At 38.8% G+C, this 13,673-nt stretch overlaps 3 protein-coding genes across 6 annotated transcripts; 2 read left to right on the forward strand and 1 right to left on the reverse strand.

Annotated features, from left to right (window-relative positions):
• Positions 1-172: 172 nt before the first annotated feature.
• Jasper (JIL-1 anchoring and stabilizing protein) lies at positions 173-3,856 on the reverse strand. Of its 2 annotated transcripts, none has more exons than XM_076812859.1 (12): positions 3,629-3,856; positions 3,151-3,221; positions 2,832-2,992; positions 2,586-2,752; positions 2,075-2,279; positions 1,898-1,993; positions 1,478-1,826; positions 1,245-1,419; positions 1,111-1,164; positions 959-1,024; positions 672-804; positions 173-467 (listed from the first exon to the last, which is right to left on the reverse strand). In XM_076812859.1, the coding sequence occupies exons 1-12, from the start codon at positions 3,707-3,709 to the stop codon at positions 340-342; spliced, it is 1,686 nt and encodes a 561-aa protein (XP_076668974.1). In that variant the 5' UTR covers positions 3,710-3,856; the 3' UTR covers positions 173-339. The 2 variants fall into 2 exon arrangements, with proteins under 2 accessions (XP_076668974.1, XP_076668973.1); XM_076812858.1 differs by having other exon boundaries at positions 173-482.
• Positions 3,857-4,207: 351 nt separating this feature from the next.
• Wit (kinase protein wishful thinking) lies at positions 4,208-10,006 on the forward strand. Of its 2 annotated transcripts, none has more exons than XM_076812853.1 (11): positions 4,208-4,527; positions 5,085-5,378; positions 5,496-5,598; positions 5,681-5,878; positions 6,094-6,330; positions 6,417-6,572; positions 6,651-6,833; positions 6,912-7,081; positions 7,160-7,556; positions 7,637-7,858; positions 7,931-10,006. In XM_076812853.1, the coding sequence occupies exons 2-11, from the start codon at positions 5,199-5,201 to the stop codon at positions 8,962-8,964; spliced, it is 2,880 nt and encodes a 959-aa protein (XP_076668968.1). In that variant the 5' UTR covers positions 4,208-4,527; positions 5,085-5,198; the 3' UTR covers positions 8,965-10,006. The 2 variants fall into 2 exon arrangements, with proteins under 2 accessions (XP_076668968.1, XP_076668969.1); XM_076812854.1 differs by having other exon boundaries at positions 5,112-5,378.
• A 61-nt stretch (positions 10,007-10,067) lies between these two features.
• On the forward strand, positions 10,068-13,303 carry Mefg1 (mitochondrial translation elongation factor G 1). 2 transcript variants are annotated; one of them, XM_076812855.1, is made up of 9 exons: positions 10,068-10,289; positions 10,374-10,532; positions 10,641-11,139; positions 11,226-11,487; positions 11,571-11,742; positions 11,817-12,107; positions 12,197-12,400; positions 12,477-12,788; positions 12,916-13,303. In XM_076812855.1, the coding sequence occupies exons 1-9, from the start codon at positions 10,215-10,217 to the stop codon at positions 13,183-13,185; spliced, it is 2,244 nt and encodes a 747-aa protein (XP_076668970.1). In that variant the 5' UTR covers positions 10,068-10,214; the 3' UTR covers positions 13,186-13,303. The 2 variants fall into 2 exon arrangements, with proteins under 2 accessions (XP_076668970.1, XP_076668972.1); XM_076812857.1 differs by having other exon boundaries at positions 10,377-10,532.
• Positions 13,304-13,673: the final 370 nt, after the last annotated feature.

Here is a 13,673-nt window from a genome sequence, read left to right on the forward strand (position 1 = left end):
AGAAGAAACAATTATAATGTCTACTCTAACTCCTAAGTGCATCACAATTAACCGATTTCCGTAACATCCTTGGCAGAGTAAAAGCCGGTTCGTTCGTAGCACGGGCTGCATTAATTACAGATATTGTAAGAGGGATGAGTTATGATTGCGAGGAAATTTACTAGAAGACCCATTCAGTAAAATATAGTGTCAGAATTTATCCAAAAGTGATATTCAAGTGTGAAAAAGCGAACTCTTTTTTTTTCAGCTTTAAGACACTCGTGTCGTGTAGTACTACATTAGTACAAAAGAAAATAAGCATGGTTTTTTCACATCATCAGATACAAAAGATCACTGTGGTTACTTGGCCTCTGACTCCTTCGGAGTCTCGCTCCTGGTAGGCACTTCTAATTTTACTTCGGCAGGTGCATCTGTATCTGGTTGACTACCACTGTCATCCATGGGTGAGTCCTCTGATATGGCTGCATCTATAAATTTCGTTTCTGCATTCATAGAAACGCGAAGTCACCTTATCAAAACAATTCGTGTCCTCTGACACATTGATTAGCACGTTGTCGTGATAATTATCATTAGGCTCAGTTATCGCGTTCTCGTATAAATTCTGAACTTCTCTGGCAGTACGGATCAACGTGGCAACCAACGTGTCAACAGTGACGAGGTTACATATTTACCTGAGCAAGCAGGGTCAGACATTAGAGAAAATACTTTCTCCTCGGGCATGTCCTTCGTTAGTTCTTTGAAATGGACCACTTGGTCCGAGAACGATTGCCAAAACGATTGACCTTCGGGTATGGTAAACATAGCCTGCGTATTGTTCATTGAAAGGAAAAATATAATACACCTATCTATTCGAGACACACAAATGCACACAAGCGGACTTTGAAGTTCTGGGTGCCAGATGCTGCTCTATCCGTACACAAGTAACACATCACACACGCATCTCGTTACATATAATTACCTTAAATTTGTTGTATATATGCTCAGCCTTTTGTCTAATTTGTTCTGCTTTTTGTTTGAACGTAGCCTACAAACAAAATTTCACGGGACATACAAAAAGTGTAATGATTTAAGATTGCGCACTCCATATACTCCTAAAGCAAAACGTGTTACCTCTTCCTCTTCGCTTAATTTCCAATCGGCCAAGTTGCCAATGTATCGCCGCAACTGAAAGTGATTAAAAATTCAATTAAAACATGCTAATCAGTAATTGCCAAGCAACGAGAGCATAATTTATACTCCTTTACCCTTTTGACAGTCTCCACGATATGCGGATGCTTTTTCAGCATTAAGGGATCGATTGGAAGCGACAGCATATTATCCATTGCTTGTAAACATTTGTCCGGATTTGCTCTATCCAATCCGAGATTGGACTTGATTTGAGCATCCAGTTGCAAAAGTTGCGCTTCTATACGCAACCATCTGGAACCGACATTCAGAATGAAACACTGACGCTTTCAACGAGCCAATTCACTACTACCTCAATTTGTTTGTTTTACGATGAAGCGCTCCGTCTTTTGCTAGTAGCCGTTTCTCCTCGTCCGGCACGTGTACATTGAAATCCAAGCAATCCTTCACTTGTTCCGGCAATATTTCCCCGCTTTCCAATTGTGCTTTCAATTTCATAGCACTTCTGGCGGTCGTCCACTCCCACTGCGTTCGAGCTTTTTCGCTTTCAAAAGACTTTGGCTTATCCATGTCTAACTTAATGCCTACGTGTTCACCAGCAAACGTCAGCGCCAACAGAAAACGGCCTGGCGTTTCCGAGGATGTAGTGCTAGACACTACGGTGCCTTCCAGTATCGGTGCTTCACCTACATTGTTCTTTCCTGTTAAGTACGCAATGCTTAAGTACTCGTAACTGATTTCTATCTAAGTAACCTAGATTCCCTATTCTTACTTTCCAAAGTGGTCCTTTTCTTGTGCATTACACCCGATGGTGTTTGTTGGTCGCTAGTGTCTTCTATTTTAATTTTAGCACGGCCCCTTCCATGTTCTAAAACCCACAAAACGTTCACTGAAGAACACTCTAATAAAACGCTCTGATCAACACCTAAATTATGTTACTTCCATGTACCATTTCTGTCGGGAGTATCTGTTCCTTCCGAGCTTGAGAAATCAGCAAACCGTTTAGGTTTAATTTTTCTACCACTACGACTCACAACCTCTTTAGGCGATTCCTCTCCTTGAGAATCAAAGGCGGCGTCTTGCTTGGTTGTATCACTGGTAGATGCGGACAAAGATTTTGGTTTCCCACGTCTCTTCTTTATCTCTGGCGTGTCCTAATTGTTTTACGTGTTTCAAGCTTAATATAATGCAACATAACACTGATTATGTTGTTATATTATAGTACTTTCATGTAATTGTAAGGAATAATCGCACAAATTATCCAGCCTCTACAAATGTTTGTCGGCAATTCCTAAATTGCTATTGGAGTGTTCAGGTCAATAATTGCTTTCTTAAACAATATTGCCGTAATGTGCAAGAACTCCTAACTCGAATATATATCTACATATATATTTACGCACACGCAAACATGCACAAGCACTCACAGCAGATGCATACATATATAAACATAAATATATTACAGGATTGGTAGTAGCACCCGGCATAGTTCTCCTTTTCATGGATTTCTTCTTCTCCTCTTCGTCAATCACCAAGGATCCTGATTCCATATCACTATCAGCAGCACTAACTGTCGGTAAATCCATTCCAGCGTCACTTTCCTTCGCTGCTTCTTCGCCAATAGCGGGCTCTTAATCAATGTAATAAACCTCAGTAAGTACGATTCCTGCACCATACTCGCGTACGTAATACCATTTTGTTAGATTTACCTTTGAGGTTGGTAATATTACCAGTCGATTTATTTCTATCATTCTTAAGCTCCTGTTCTAATTGTAATAAACCCTCGTGAAAAAATTTTCGTCTAAGAGGTTTCCCAAACTTTGCTTTGTTTTCAATATATGTATACAGCTCTTCAACTTTACACACAGCACTGAAGCAAGATATTTAAAACTCCTCTTAGATATTTTGTTATTAATTGTACTAATAGTATCGACAGTTTGTGTTTCATTTAACTACATAGCTACAGGCATATGCCTCGTCGATTAACTTAAAAACTGTTTACACATTGTCAGAAAAGTTATTACTCACGTTTCCCCTGTACCATAAAAGTACACGCTATACTTTGAATTTTTTGAATTTGGATCGATAACTTTTTCAACCTGAAATCATATCAACAGAGTATGCGTTATAACGTAATGTCCTATCATAAGCGAGTTACGTAACGTTGTATTTATCTAGCCATTTATTATAAACACAATCGATTAGTCTGATTGCAGTATTTAAGTAAAGCAAATATTGCAATAACAAGGTGACACTGAGTCTGGTAAACTGCGGGGGTCTATTAAATTCCAGATACACCCACTGGTGTATGTGGTCTTTATGTAAACATAATCATTGAATAAATTAATACCGACATCATGTTGCTTTGAAGCAGTACTATAAGCGAGAAACAAGAAATTCGAAAATAGACGGGATGGAGGGATTGTTATTAGTGGACCGAATTCTTATTGTTGCGAGTCTTGCTTGGACTAGAAAACATATTTGTTAAGTATACGGTTGTGCTTACTTTGGCTGGCCACGGTGGATAACCTCGAACTTTCGCAAACACTTTATCCCCCGCGAAAAATTTCTTATGCAGCTTCACCATGTCGGTAGCAAGCTCTCACAAACACAGGGTGAACCGACAGATGCTATTACCTTACCTATTATGCACTACGAGCAACGCGAATGGTTAATTTTTAAGAAACATCGAACAAAACATCGCGAAAGCCGCCATTTGCACGATATAACATCGAAACACACAGAATAAGACGCTGCGCGCCAATTCGTAGGTCTCTAGTTACAAACACTCACGAGCTTGGACTGCGTGGGTTGAAAACTTTTAAGATTAAGACGAAATGTCTGATTGGCTGCATTCGATGCTATCGGTTGCACCGTTTCAAATTAACTTTTACTTTGGAAAAATTAATATCATCTGGCTCAATAAATTGACCAACACGCGTTGAAATGTTGTTCCTCGCGCGATGAAACGAATAACATGTCAACTAGTTCCTGTCACATGTATCGTAAATGTATTTAGTATTTGCGTTCATTAAACTAAGTTGTGGAATATCGAATTGAAAATGTAATTCTGAACTTTACATCGATCGAGGTAAAGAAATAGAAATTAAGAATGCTAATAAATTAAGTTACGTGTAATTGGTTTAGTAAGTAAAGTTGGTATTACGAACAGTTGATAGGGGGTCACTGCTACAGAAGTGACGCTTTACGCTGCCTTTGCGAACACGTGAATGAATTACAATTCAATGCATACGGTTTTTCTGTCAAATGTACCAATGTTGATGCGATATTTATTTAAAAAATATTTCATATTACGTCGCGGATGTGCGCGATGTTATTGCTAGCGCCGAAGCCTTCTTCGCAAGATTCTCGATTAAAAAACTCGAGAAACCTGTTCTCTGAGATGTAAGTATGTTTCGTTCAACTTGCTTGCGATGTATCATCGCACGAACCCTGTATTTTCTTTTTCGTTTTCAAATTTTTTGTAGCACGCATCACGCTTCTTTTTATACGCGCCTGCGATATATACAACAGTGTGAACATTTCAAGCATTGCTCCAGTTTTCTGCAAAACCATTCCCTGAGTGATTGTTCCTCCTTCCTGTCATAATTGCCGCCGCTTTTATTTTTTACACAAAGGGCTCATTCATGAGCAGTGTTATATTCAATCTACTATAATAAAGCATTCCCTTTTCCAAAATAGAGATTCTTACTTATCCACATTCCCTGTCCTATGTATCTAATTACTTCTTTCTAATCATCAATACTTCATCAATCGTGTTAATTTAATGTATTCATAATATTCGAACAACTTTATGAAGTCTCATTCGTTCTTTTATGTTCGTACAATTATTATAATGTGTAACTCTGAATCGCATTTATTTTACAAGGAATTTACTACTTGGATATTACTATGTACATATGCTTTGCAACGAATGTATTTATGATGTGTGTAATAAACAGATGAATAAAACCTACATGTGGCAATAGTATATGTTAATGTAATCAAAGATGCCAGTACTTGAGGACCAACGCTTCTGGTGAAGTGTTTGAGTTCAAGAGGCCTGTCTAAGCACAATGAAAGCCTTTGTATCGATTACATTGACCGTGCTACTGTGTGGGATAAACTCAGCACCTATTAATGCCATTAGAATATGTGCCAGCAGAAAGAAAACTATCGAAAATCTTTCTTTAAAACAAAATGCACCTAGTGTACCTGAAACTATACCCAACGACAGTAATATAGCTCATACCATAGTAAGTTAGAAACATGATATGCGTTACAGAATCGCATTTCCACCAACAAATCTATTAACTACTCGATCGAATTTAAGCGTGAAATAAATTCAATGGAATAAAAAAAATTTCTTACAGACAGATGACAATATTAAGTTTGAAAAATGCACTAACTTTTGTCACGCATTATGGCAAGAAGATAAGACTGCGAATGGAACACAAATTATCATTTTATCCCAAGGTACACCAGATGTCTTTTAGTGTCTAATAAGGTTTATTACGCGATTAGAGGTATTACAAATTTCTAATGTATGATAATTCAGGTTGCTGGAAGCAATCTGGTGAACAGAAATGTGAAACTTCGGAGTGTATTGCTCTTCAACGCTCGACCAAGGCACTAAACAACACAAAATTCTGTTGCTGCCATGGAGATTATTGCAATCTCAATATTAATAGTACTAATCTTATGTACTCTGAGAATAAAGTACATAATTCTATTCCTTCGGAGAATAATCAACCAAGTAAGGTCACTTTTCTTCACTTTGACCATCACTTTTTTTCACTTTTCTCCAATTTTCTTTGCGTTTCCCTTTACTTTTCTCCACTTTTCTTCAATTTTCTTTACTTTTCCCTTCACATTTCCCTTGACTTTTCTTCACTTTGGTTGTTACATACAGAGCGCTGTCTATCGTCGCATAAATTCTCAATGATATCCCCCTTATTTGCATTCTTACAGCAACTGAATATTTGGAACAGACGGATTCCGAAAGATGGATGCTTATCATAACAAGCATTCTAGTCTGTGTATTATTAGTGATATCTATTGTAACATTAATGGTATATCGCATGTACCATACGAATATGTTAGCAAGATTAAGAAAGCCACATTCCTACACAGATCAGTTTATGGATAGTACAGCATTAAGAACTGGTACTTACACGGTAGATCATTTAAAACTTACGACAATTGTAGGTACGTTCTTTGCCGTTTAAATAATTAGCGTACAACACAAACAGGTATTTGTAGGTTTGTTATTGAAATGTATAATATGATTTCAGGACAAGGACGGTATGGATCAGTATGGCAAGGCAGCATGGGAGACCAAGATGTTGCCGTTAAAATATTCCCTTCTCATTATCGTAATTATTTTCAAAACGAACGAGATACTTATTGCCTTCCATTCATGGAACACCCATCTTTACTCAGTTATTACGGTTAGTAGTTTTCCTTTAATAATTTTCCATTCGTTATTGAAAGACATCACCATCACTACCTATGTGATTTTCATTCAGGTGTCGATGAAAGAGTAAGCATGGAAGGCAGCGTTGAATATCTTTTGGTACTTAGTTTCGCACCAGGTGGTACTTTGACAGACTTCTTAAGAACCCATACAATTGATTGGGCCACATTCTGTAAAATGGGTCTCTCTATGGTAAAAGGACTTGCTTACTTACACACTGATATACACAAAGGTGGTAAGTACAATAAATTTATTAAAGAATGATCTTAAATGTTGTAAAGGACACCTCAGATCAGATGGGTCAATTTTACAGATAAATTCAAGCCTTGCATCGCCCACAGAGATATCAATTCAAGGAACATACTAATTAAAGCAGATGGTACTTGTTGTATTTGTGACTTAGGGTTGGCTGTTCAAATTTCTGGTTCCAAGTACTATTCGAACGGAGAGGAACAACACGCCGAGATAAAATCAATTAATGACGTAAGATAACGATTTGCATACGCAAGATGTTTAATCAATAAAATCATTTATAATGTCGTTCGATAATCATTGAACTAGGTCGGAACCTTGAGATATATGGCACCCGAAGTGTTGGAAGGTGCAGTTAATTTACGAGATTGTGAGAGCTCTTTAAAGCAGATAGATGTTTACGCAATGGGCTTAGTGCTTTGGGAATTAGTTTCACGATGTTCCGACATCTATTTGCCGGCGTCAGAAATACCTCTATATAAGCAACCATACGAGAAAGAGATTGGTCTTCATCCAACATTCGAACAGATGCAAGTTTTAGTCTCTCGTAACAAAGCGAGACCTTTATTAGAGGGCAATTTAGTGGACAGACCGGGAATACGTTTGATTAAGGAAACTATGGAAGACTGTTGGGACGCAGACGCGGAAGCTCGATTAACTGCTTTGTGTATAGAGGAACGTCTTTCAGAGTTACAATCGCATCGTGGTAAGTTTCGCGGCCCGCTCATGGTAGAAATATATATTATGACGAAGTACTAGAAAGAAAGTAATTTATACAATTCTTAGTGACTGTACACTTTGCTGATGGAAGTCCAATGGTAAATTCCCATTGCATCTTAGTGCCTTCAACTACGAACAGTCTCTACAGCGAAACTTCGCATCATGACAACGCTCACATTGCTCAACTAGCACTACACACAGTACAGGACAATTCGAGCAACGAAGGTGGCATTGTTGAAAATTTGGTGACACTATCGCCTTCCGAAAGCATCGTTCACGAGCATAGTTGTAAGTATTCTACTACCGCTGGATAAGTACCGGTCCAATCGAATCCCTGTATAATCTTCAATTGTATTCCAGTTAAAAATTCAAACGAAGTAGCAGTATATAATCATACCCAGACACTTCAACCTTATCAAGGCCGAAATCCTTGCATGGAAAGGAACTTAATGTTACAGTCGGATTCGTTTGAAGAGCTGGGGTGTAACGGCAACGTACTCGTCGATAAATCTATGAAGCACGCGTGTAACGATCAGTACAAAATTGTATCAGAAGCACAGGGCCTGGTTTCCCACGATTACTTGAGTCAACATACGACACAACTCACGCAGTTAAGACCAGCAACGCCTATACCATACGTTCAGAACGTTATATCCGACGATGGCACCTCATCGTACGGTAAACGCAAACAGACGAATGTACACGAAGCCTGCTCGCAGGAAAGTCCGAGGAAGAAGTTGTTCGGTTGGCCTAATTTTAAAAAGCTACTCGCCAATAAGAAAATGTATCCGTACAATAAATACCAAATAGACAGGGAGGACTCTAAATCGAACTTACTATCGAAGCAAAACGTGCAAATCAAAACTGTTGAAACGAACGTGACGATATCGCCGGGAGGAAAGTATGTGAACGGTATTATAAGTAAAACGCCTGCTTCTACCGCTCTGTTGGACAAAAATGACAAGAATGCCGTGCAAGTTGGCAAACAGAAGCTAGAGAATGATAACAATACGAATATACGGCCCTCTACTTTGCCCCTTGTAAATTTAAGGAACAAGAAGACGGAGAATAATCTGAGTAGACAGGAGAGTATCGACAAGTTTAACGAAGTTTTCAACGTGGGATCGAATGTGAACGTACTAAAGCATCCACATATGAGAATAAAGACACCGGGGGATTTGCCACCCTCGGTGAGGAAGGTCCGTGGTCGTGGACACTCAACCGCAAGATTTTCACTCTACGATGACCGAATGATGTGCAATATTTTAAGCGAAGAGGACGACAGGAGCGACAAAGCCATTTGGAATTCAGTACCATTCGGCATGGACTTCGGCGACAGCGATGAAAAACATTCGCCGGCTAAACCTAGTACCAAAAACGTAACTTGCTTTTAATCGAATATAATATTAAATGTACTTGTAAAGGTCTTTAGAGATAAGGATAATGGCTGTAGTGTAACTTCAGCGTAAATATATGTATGTACAGAAACACAGTGTATAAGGATAAGACAGATTTTATACTCTCGAAATTCATATTATGAACATCACGTATTGAGACAAATAAAAACGGGGGAGAAAAAGAGATATTAATCGAATATCGATCAAGACATTAAACGGCGGACATATTCGGCAACTTATGCTAATAATTTGCTCCTTGCAAGTATATTTTGTGCTTCAAGAATCTTTTGATTCAAAGTCACTGTGTTTAACCGACATAACTAGGTAGCTACTCATAAATGTTATATCAGTGTTAATCTTAGAGTTTCATATTGTTCAAACTAGCAGCACGGAATTCATTAGAAACGTATTTTGATAAATGTAATAAGTGTAAATCATGATTCCCATTGTCTGCTCGTATCTAGACTGGACGTTCATGGTTTAATGAATATTGCACGATTTATCAAAGACAATCAGTGTCAATATTTCGATCGAGGCATAGGTAAAATTGAACCTATTCGTCACGTATGATCCTTGTTTTCATAATCCTCAGAATTTACTTTTCTCGCTCTAAAAATCGTAAAGTCCCATTAATCGTACGTTGTAGAGGAAAGGGAGAGGAGCCATCGGAATCTGGGTTAGTTACATTTGGATATCGAATTCGTTTTTCAAGAAAATATAGCAGAGCCTTAATGACTGATGCTAAAAATGTAGAAACAAATTTTACATTTGAGTACAATGCGTAAGTTTTAAGTTGTATAATATTTATACTTTCCAGCCCTGTAAGCTCAATGTAAATATTTGTAGCATAAAGACGGGCTTAATGCGTGAATTAAACATAAATGCTTGTTATGTTTTATTATGTTGATATTATAAGATTCTTACGTTCAAGACGCGCACTACTTTATATCGAGGCGGACCTTAAAGTACGGATGATACGAAGAAAATAATGAAGTATATAATTATGTGATACACAATAAAAGAAGAATTTTTTCTCAAATCATTTGTTGTTCATTTTATAATGCACGTCTGGGGACTTTAACGAGCGATAAGGACGCGGTTCATTCGATAACTTTTACTTGTTGAGTGATTACGTTCATTCGCACGTGTGGCGTGAACGCCATTGAAAAGTAATGACAATTTTGTAAGATATTAAAGAAATAAACAGTTGTCACGTAATATCGTGTCGCATTAGAAGATCAATCCAAATGTCTATCATAACGGTTTTAAGGCACAATATCAGCCCAAACATGTTGTCATCGGCGCGTTTGCACGTTTTCAAAGTAAAGCTTCTAACCTTCTATAATTCTTGTTGCAAACGGTTAATTAAAAGATGCGTTCATACATAATTGATTATTCGTTTATAGCAGAACTCCCGACTTTTATCATCGTACGCGAAATTCGCGGAGCACAATTCGTTGGAAAGGATTCGTAACATTGGTATATCGGCCCACATAGACTCTGGGAAAACTACATTGACAGAACGTATATTATATTATACTGGAAGAATATCCGAAATGCACGAGGTAAGTAACGAATAATCTTAGCGTCTAGCGCGTCTGTCACTTATAGCTTTTGTATGTAATTCCTATATGCAATGTTTGGTTCTTCTGTTGCGCCGCGTACAACGATAGGTAAAAGGCAAAGATAATGTTGGAGCAGTGATGGACAGTATGGAATTGGAACGGCAGAGAGGCATTACGATTCAGTCTGCGGCAACTTACACTCTATGGAAGGATCATAACATTAATATTATTGACACTCCTGGGCACGTTGACTTCACCGTAGAAGTGGAAAGAGCTTTACGTGTTTTAGACGGAGCTATACTCGTGCTGTGCGCAGTGGGTGGTGTTCAATCGCAAACTATGACTGTGAATCGACAGATGAAGAGGTACAATGTACCTTGCATAGCATTTATCAACAAATTAGACAGGTTGGGTGCTAATCACATCAGAGTAAAGGAACAATTACGTGGAAAGTTATACCACAATGCCGCATTTTTACAATTGCCTATTGGCTTAGAGGGTAACAACAAGGGGATAGTAGATTTAGTTACGAATAAAGCTTTATATTTTGAAGGAGACTATGGCGAGGTCGTAAGAGAAGATGAAATCCCAGGAAACATGAGAGCAGGTATGTTTTGATGATCAGAAGGTTATGCTACCCTTAAATAAGTCTGAACGAGACTCACAAATATATGGATGTACCGTTACATATAGAGGCGCAAGACAGAAAGCAAGAACTAATCGAACATTTAAGTAATGTCGACGAGAAACTCGGGGAAATGTACTTGAACGAAGTGCGAGTGGAAGAACAAGATATAAGAGATGCTATCAGACGATCTTGTATGAAACGATCATTCACGCCGATATTAGTCGGAACTGCTTTAAAAAATAGAGGGGTTCAGCCACTGCTGGACGCGGTTATAGATTATTTACCAAACCCTGGAGAAGTTGAAAATTATGCGCTTAAAGAAACCGAGTAAATCTTTTTCATATATTATATTCTCGTTTTTAAATTGTCTTTTTCCCCAGCATAGAACCAACTTTTTCTTCTCTTTACAGAAGGGAATCGATCAAGGTCATGTTAAATTCTGAGAGGAGCAATAAGAATCCCTTTGTTGGTTTAGCATTTAAATTGGAAGCTGGCAAATTCGGTCAACTAACGTACTTCCGTTGTTATCAGGGAATGCTGGCTAAAGGAGAATCTTTATATAACACGAGAACAAAGAAAAAAGTACGTCTACTTGTGGAACATAAAATCCCTTCCATTCTAGAAGACCTTCTCCTTATAAATGTAATACTCTATAGGTCAGAGTGCCAAGATTAGTACGACTTCACTCGAATCAGATGGAAGATGTGAGCGAAGTTTATTCCGGAGATATTTTCGCTTTATTTGGTATAGACTGCGCGTCCGGTGACACGTTCGTCAATAATCAGAATCTAGAATTATCAATGGAATCTATTCACGTACCCGACCCTGTGGTGTCTATGTCTATTCAGCCAAAGAACTCGAAGGATAGAGATAACTTTGCGAAAGGAGTCGCGCGATTCACCAAAGAAGATCCGACTTTCAAATTTCAATACAACACAGATAGCAAGGTAACTTTCCCGAATTAAAAGTCACGTTTATCTGGACACAGCCCTACAAATGGCACCGAGGAGACTATAATACGCAACGTACATTTCAGGAATGCATTGTATCAGGAATGGGAGAGTTACATTTGGAAATTTATGCGCAAAGGCTTGAGCGGGAATACAACTGTCCCATTCTCCTTGGAAAGCCAAAAGTTTCATTCCGCGAAACGTTACGGGAGTCTTGCGAGTTCGACTATCTTCACAAGAAGCAGTCAGGAGGAGCTGGACAATTCGCCCGAGTAATTGGAATAATAGAGGTATAGACTTGCTGTAATTTCTGATCATCTTTTTCCATCTGTCACGATTTACGTAATAAAAGCTGTGTCCTTTCAGCCACTACCACCTCATCAGAATACTTTGATCGAGTTCAAGGATGAAACGGTAGGAACCAATGTTCCCAAGCAATTTATTCCCGGCGTGGAAAAAGGTTTCAAGTTCATGTGCGAGACAGGCTTCCTTACGGGTCAAAAGATAGCGGGAATTAAATTTCGATTAATCGACGGAATGCATCATTGCGTCGACTCCTCGGAGTTTGCATTCTTTCAAGCTGCACAGGGCGCGATGAGGGAAGCATTCGAACGTGGATCATGGCATATTTTAGAACCAATTATGACAGTGGAAGTGACTGCTCCGATAGAGTACCAGGTAAATAATGCACTAAGTGTTTCGGAACTACCAGCGGAAGTTTATACCCATAGTTCTGTAACGCCCTGCGTTTCTATTACGGAGCAAGCGATATATTCAATTAATCTGAATGTCTGTATTGTCGCAGGGAATAATCGTAGGTCAAATAACCAAGCGACACGGTATCGTAAATGATACGGACGGCTCCGATGGATGGTTCTCTTTAACAGCAGAAGTTCCACTCAACGATATGTTCGGTTATGTTGGGGAACTGAGATCTTCGACCCAAGGAAAGGGAGAATTCACTATGGAATATTCGAGGTACAGTCCTTGCCTACCGGACATCGAGGAGCAGCTGATAAGGGACTACCAAGCATCGCAAAATATAGTCGTCAACGTGCAGAAGAAGAAGAATTAATTATAAAACACACTTTCGTGTTTCTCTAGGATTCAATTTGACCTTCGTGTAACGTACGATGTATCTGAATTGACTGAATGTGTTGTAAATACAAGTATGATTGCGATAGACACGATAATACACTAGGAAAGTTCATTCGACTTCTATCTGGAGCTGGATCTCCGTACGTTGGATATATAAACGAAATATAAACCAACGATCCACTTCATTTCGTTCTTTTTTTTTTTAAAATCGGTAAATAGGTACATCTGTACGTGAGTTCCTACCTTGCTTTACGGATCAGGTCATTACCATAGAATCTCCAACCTCTCGTTCCTGGTCGTTGAGTCTTCATAATCGCACCTTGGTCATCAAGTCAGCCTCGTCCCGTATCCGAGTTCTCTTCACCTTCGCTTGTCACGTTCCACCACTTATAGCACCCACGAACTATCGCGCAAAGCATTTATCACAGAGAAACACGCGATATTAGCGTTTCGAACCGGGTGAAA

This window comes from Andrena cerasifolii, chromosome 5 (genome assembly GCF_050908995.1).
Source record: "Andrena cerasifolii isolate SP2316 chromosome 5, iyAndCera1_principal, whole genome shotgun sequence".
NCBI lineage: Eukaryota > Metazoa > Arthropoda > Insecta > Hymenoptera > Andrenidae > Andrena > Andrena cerasifolii.